Source organism: Mandrillus leucophaeus, unplaced genomic scaffold (assembly GCF_000951045.1).
Source record: "Mandrillus leucophaeus isolate KB7577 unplaced genomic scaffold, Mleu.le_1.0 Scaffold2608, whole genome shotgun sequence".
Lineage (NCBI taxonomy): Eukaryota > Metazoa > Chordata > Mammalia > Primates > Cercopithecidae > Mandrillus > Mandrillus leucophaeus.
In genome coordinates, this window is record NW_012102708.1 from 9,176 (window position 1) to 15,516 (window position 6,341).

Consider the following 6,341-nt stretch of genomic DNA (forward strand, 5'->3'; position numbering starts at 1 on the left):
GAAGAAAACGAGATCCTCATCTCTCCTCTTATACAAAAATCAACTCAAGATGAATCAAATAATTCAATCTAAGGCCTGAAACCATAAAAATTCTAGAAGGTAACATTGGAAAAACCCTTCTAGACATTGGTTTAGGCAAAGACTTCATGACCAAGGACCCAAAAGCAAATGCAACAAAAAAAAAAGATAAATAGATGGGACTTAATTAAACTAAAAAGCTCCTGCACAGCAAAAGAAATAATCAGCACAGTTAACAGACAACCCACAATGTGGAAGAAAATCTTCACAATCTATACATCCAACAGATGACTAATGTCTAGAATCTACAAAGAACTCAAACAAATTTTCAAGAAAAAACTAAACCGTCTCATCACAAGGTAGGCTAAGGACATAAATAAACAATCCTTAAAAGAAGATATATGAATGGCCAACAGACATAAAGAAAAATGCTCAGCATCACTAATGATCAGGGAAATGCCAATGAAAACCACAATATAAAACCACCAGAATACCGCAAGAATGGCCGATAATAGATGTTGGCATGGATGTGGTGAAAACAAAACACTTTTACACTGTTGGTGGGAATGTAAACTAGTACAACCACTATGGAAAACAGGGTGGAAATTCCTTAAAGTACTAAAAATAGATGTACCCTTTGCTCCAGCAATCTCATGACTAGGCATTACCCAGAGAAAAGGAAATCATACAAAAAAGATACTTGCACATGCATGTTGATAGCAGCACAGTTTGCAATTGCAAGAACATGGAACCAGCACAAAAGTCCATAAATCAACAAGTGAATAAAGGAAATTGTAGATATATATATGCATATCATGGAATACTACGCAGCCATGAAAAGGAACAAAATAATGGCATTCACAGCAACCTGGGATGGAATTGGAAACTATTGTAAGTGCAGTAACTCAGGAATTGAAAAGAAAACATGGTATGTTCTCACTCGTAAGTGGGAGATAAGCTATGAGAACACAAAGGCATAACAATGATACAATGGACTTTGAGGACTGGGAGGAAATGGTAGAAGGAGGGTGAGGGAAAAAATGTTATTCACTGGGTATACTGTTCACTGCTTGGGTGATGAGTGCACCAAAATCTTAGAAATCACAACTAAAGAACTTATTCATGTAACCAAACACCACCGGTTCCCTAAAAACCCATTAAAATAAAAAAAATTAATAATTAAAGAGAAAAAAACCACTAAAATCCTTAAAAATCCAAATAAATAAATAAGTAAATAAATCAAATATGAGAACCTCTTCCAGTATAGAGAGAACCAGAGGCAAGAGATGAGGAAGGAAGAATCCCGACAAGCCCTCACAGACTCTCCTGTCACCTTAGATGAACATCACTCCAAGAGTTTCATTTTGATGGATGAAAAACTCAAACTTTACAATAAATAAACAAAATCAGGAATAATCAACCTAACGGCCCTCAAAGGTAGTCATGAGCCCTCTATGGGATGGGTGCAATTCAGCAAGAACAGGAAGAGTCTCAAAAGAAGTTTGCAGTTGAAAAAAGCCAGAACAAACGGGAAGATAGTGTTTGATAACACTGACACATTCCAAAAAATGGAAACCAAACAATAGTGACAGAGACAGATCTGTGGTTGCACAGGAGAGCATTGGGGAAGGGAGGGAGGGAGATGACAAAGGGTCATGAGGGGTTGCTGGGGTTGGTCACAGGTTGCATAGCTCCCTGTTGGTGGTGATGTATTCAAGGATTTAAAAAACGCCAAAATTTTCTAAGTTCCTATTATAAATCTGGTTGGTATATTAGATGCACATTGTTCCTACATGAAAGGAGTTTTATTTAAAAAGAATGTGCTGGGGAGAAAGGAAGCACAGGGATTCATACTGAGGAGTAGGGGGAGGAAGACACCACTCTGGAAACTCCTGGAAATGGGAAAAGGATGACGGAGACACAGGTTCCCCATCAGAGGTGGGTCTGTGATGACACAGACGGACCTGCCACCTCAGCCCAGGACCTCAGTGCAGACACCCTGTGTCTCAAGCTGCAGGGAGCAGGATGTTCTGTTTCCTGGATGCCCTGGTCCTGACTCTGAGGACTAAAGGGGAAGAGGAGCCTCCATTCTCAGACAGGGCTCTGGATGCCCCTGGACCCATGGGGGAAGCTACAGCAGCAGAGGCCACAGGCCAGGCCTGAGCAGCAGCTGCCGGGAGCTCACCCTCCTGGCAGAGGAGGAAGGAGGTTCTTGTCTCAGTTCCGCCTGGGCCTGGAGCACTGTGGGACCGCTCAGGCTGTCATTCCATGCTGCACAGTAATAATCAGCCTCATCCCCAGGCTGGAGCCCACTGATGGCCAGGGAGGCTGACGTGCCAGACTTGGAGCCAGAGAATCGGTCAGGGACCCCTGAGGGCCGCTGATTATTATCATAGATGAGGAGTTTGGGAGCTGTTCCTGGGAACTGCTGGTACCAGTATACATCATTACTTCCAATGTTGGAGCCGCTTCCAGAACAGGAGATGGTGACCCTCTGCCCGAGGGCCCCAGACACTGAGGGTGGTTGAGTCAGCACAGACTGGGCTCGGGACCCTGGAAGTGAGAGACACACAGACATGGTGATTGACAAGAGACAAAAGGAGAAAAGAGGAGAAAGCAGGGCTCCAGGACTTCCCAGGGCCCCTCTCTTGGTACCCTATCCTGTCACCTGCACAGTGAGTGAGAAGGATCAGGAGGAGAGGGAACCAGGCCATGCTGGAGATTGTCCTGAGTCCTGTCTTCTCTACCCACAGCTGCAGCTGAGCTTCCCCCACATCTCTCCCTGTCTTCATACTCTGAGAGTGAGAGGTCCATCCATGCAAATCAGACCCCCCAGTTTTGTGACCCCACCCTGAACCCTGGGTCAGGCTCCTGGGCTTGAGGATGCCAGGGGGTGGCAGGGGTGGAGCTTTGTTGTTTCAGGGGTGGGGAGGACACAGGACACAGTTGTCAGCCCTGAGCAGAGGACATCAGGCAGGGCAGGTGCCTGGTTCTGCTCTGATTACCCCCAGTCTTCTCAGAAATGGTCCCCAAGCGCCCCCTAGTGTCCAGACTAAGGCAAACTGTTCTATGATAAGGCGACCAGAGCCTCTGAGATACACTACTGCCTCCCCCCACCTCCCGTTCTGTCCACTGCCCCCACTCTCAAGTCCAGACCTAGTAAGGTGGCACCTGTGTCTCCCTCCTGTGACCTCAGGGCAGTCTTCATACTCTACCGGACTCCTCAGGAGTGGATCTGTCCATGGTTCTTTGACTGTACATTGTAGAGGGCTCAGGTGATGGCTACACAAAGTCCTTTTATTTCAGGATCAAGCCCAGAGTGGGGACCGGCCCCGTGGACTCACTTCCCCTCCTGTGTTGGACACCAGCTCCTCTCGTCTCATATGGCTCCGTCCTGTTGGCCAGAGCTCCACTTCCTCTGTGGATCCTGCAGCGCTGAGGAGAAAGGGAGCTCTTTCCTCTCGGATGCCCTGGGGAGACATTCCCAGAGGGTTTTTCTGGTAAATCCTTGTTCTCTCTCTACTTCCCCAGATTTGCAGTCATAGTCATCTGGATACTGTGACCAGGGATCTTGCCTAGGAGTCTGTACTCAAAGCACTGAATGCGCATCTGCAGCGGATCCTGACAAATGACTCTGGAGTGTTTCACTTATGAGCAAAAAGAGCAAAGATGCTCAGTCCTTGAAGATGGGAGGAATTAAAACTTCAACTTGGTTTAACCAGCGTCTGTCCTCAGGTGAGCCTGATACGTGGCAGCTCTTACAATCGAGCCCCCAACTAGGATTTCTAGGGGAAAATTATGGTTCAAATTCAGTAGTGAGTGTTGTGGGGGTGGCTTAAAGATGATAGAAATTGTTCATCTTTGATCTCTAATGACATCTAGAATCGAATAAACTGAAGACAACAAGCTTAACAAAAAACATAATTCTGTTGATCAAAATGAATAATGAAACAGTTTATGTCTGTGACTGCTTGAGTTCTGGCATGATACACTCTGGGATCGTAATAAATATTTGTTTAGGGAATTTTAAGGGGATACAGAAAAACAGCAGGATGGTTATGTTAATATAAGTTGCAATACAGTAAGATTTTAAATGCTCCATTTAAACAATGCAATAGTGAAACCTAATACTGACATTTAAATAAAACCAGTCCGTATATGGAACTGAAATAAAAGGTATGCTGTGCTTTGGGATCGCATTTCAAGGGTGTTGTTATTTTAAATGTTCCTTTTTGTGTAAGCCATGTTCCCTTACATAATTTTTATAGTTTTAAAAATGTGTTTGTTGTGTTTACATAGCACATCAGGCATATTAAGTTTTATTTATTTCCAAGTAGAAACGAGCTATTAGATCTGGGCTTTGCTTCCTGTTTTCTTCTCATTGCTTTTTCTTTGGTGATGCACAGATGGTCACAGTGAATTTTGTTTTCCTTTCCTCCCACTTTAATGAACAGGGGGTCACCGAGGCTGAGCACTGTCTCACATACAGGACAACGCTGCCCATGGACTCCTCCCTGCCCACGGATGCGCTTCCTGGTGGATTCCCCACCAGCTCTTAGGCTGAGGGCAGAGAGAAGAACAGGTGCACAGCTAAGGAACCTGGACACCCAGAGGTTCCGGGAGGAAGGGGCAACTGCTGGGACAGTGAGCTCTGGACTGAGGACACTGACTATGGATTTTTTTTAATGTGATCCTCCTCAGGAACCCTCAGAGACAGAGACCCCCAGTCCCTGTGTGTCTTGATGGCCCAGGTCATTCCAGGTCCTCCTTTTGTCACTACTCTAGGCTCCAGGCCTCCTCCTCCTATGAGTTACAATGGACAGTCTCCTCTTCAGGCTGCACCCTCCTTACCACATCTGACCCCACACCCATCTCCTCATTTCCCCATAAACCATCCCCTGCTCACCTCCATTAGCATTTTGGCATCATTCTGTTATCACAGCCTCCCCAAGGATGTCTCTGCTTGATATCCATGTGGCAAAGAGCTCAGCCCCTTGACAGGACAGCTAGGCCTGGCCCACCCAAGGCTGAGCATCTCTCTTGCTTCTTTTCTACACCAGCTCTAGGCCAAGCCATATCTAGAGCTTTCAGAATGCTGAGCCAATGTTTTCTTAAGCATCAGACTTCCTCTCTCACATCTATGCCTCCCACAGGCTGGATTCTCCTTTTATGTCATCGCTCCCAGAGTTTCAGAGCTCAGGCAATGGCCAGCATACCTGCACCAAAAGGAGGGGACACCTGTGGGACCAGGTTGAAGGGTCCTAGATTTCTAGGTCTCACTGGCTGGATTCTTTCTTTTTCTTTTCTTTCTATTTTTATTTTTATCTATCTATCTATCTATTTGAGAAGGAGTCTCTCTCTGTTGCCCAGGCTGGAATGCGGTGTCATGATCTCGACTTACCGCAACCTCCGCCTTCCGTGTTCAAGCGATTCTACCGCCTCAGTCTCTCCAGTAGCTGGGATTACAGGGACCAGCCACCACGCCCCACTAATTTTTGTATTTTTAGTAGAGATGAGGTTTCACCATGTTGGCCAGGGTGCTTTCGAACTCCTGACCCCAGGTGATCCACGTGCCTTGGCCTCCCAAGGTGATGGGATTACAGACATGAGCCGCCGTGCCCAGCCAGGCTGGATTCTTTCTTGTCATTTCCACCTCATCCCCACCCACCATGTGTGGGCAGCTTATTTTGCTTCTTGAAACAAACTGATTCTCTGTCCATTGGGGAGATCAGTAAGAAAAGGAGTTATTGTCACTGAACTCTTGCTCCGCTTTCACTAATACAACCGACAGCAGAAGCCTTGGCATGAACTGGTGTTGGTCACAGGCAGGGATAAAGGAGGGACGGACAGAGAGGATGAGTGGGACAGATCTTCTCTCACTTCTCCATGGAACAGGAACCCTTGGTAACATAGAGTCAGGGTGCAGCTGTGTGACACTGATAACCAGCCTGTCCTCAGACTGGAGCCCAGAGGTGGTCTAGGAGGCTGTGTGAATAAACCCAGAGCAGGAGAATCAGGCTGGGACCCCTGAATCACCATCACTGCTGTCCGCGGTCATAAACTGAGGGGCTGTCTCTGGGAGGCCTCTGTAGCCATTTCCATGAGAATGCCCAATGTTTCTGCGGCTCCCCATGCAGAAAAAGGAGACCTTGTGATGGGGGCTCCTCAAGAGTTTCCCAGGGAGGAGTCACTTGAAGCAAAGATTGGGCAGTTTCTGTACCGGGATATTCCACAGACTCACCACTAGACCCTGACTCAGGGAGAAGCTGCAATGGTGTAAGAGAGGAGAAGAGAACACAGTCAGGCCCTGAGGGATCAGGAAA

General features: G+C 46.7%; 1 protein-coding gene and 1 gene segment (V, D, J or C); both read right to left on the reverse strand.

Annotated features, from left to right (window-relative positions):
• Positions 1-2,149: 2,149 nt before the first annotated feature.
• On the reverse strand, positions 2,150-2,839 carry LOC105542521. The segment is given in 2 exon segments: positions 2,150-2,571; positions 2,687-2,839. Coding segments are annotated over 2 exon segments (546 nt in total).
• A 2,375-nt stretch (positions 2,840-5,214) lies between these two features.
• LOC105542522 (immunoglobulin omega chain-like) overlaps positions 5,215-6,341 on the reverse strand; it is a 2,877-nt gene continuing 1,750 nt past the window's right edge. Inside the window, exon 3 of the mRNA XM_011984100.1 lies at positions 5,215-5,234. Coding sequence (XP_011839490.1) covers positions 5,215-5,234 — 20 coding nt within the window. The remainder of the gene's footprint in view (positions 5,235-6,341) is intronic.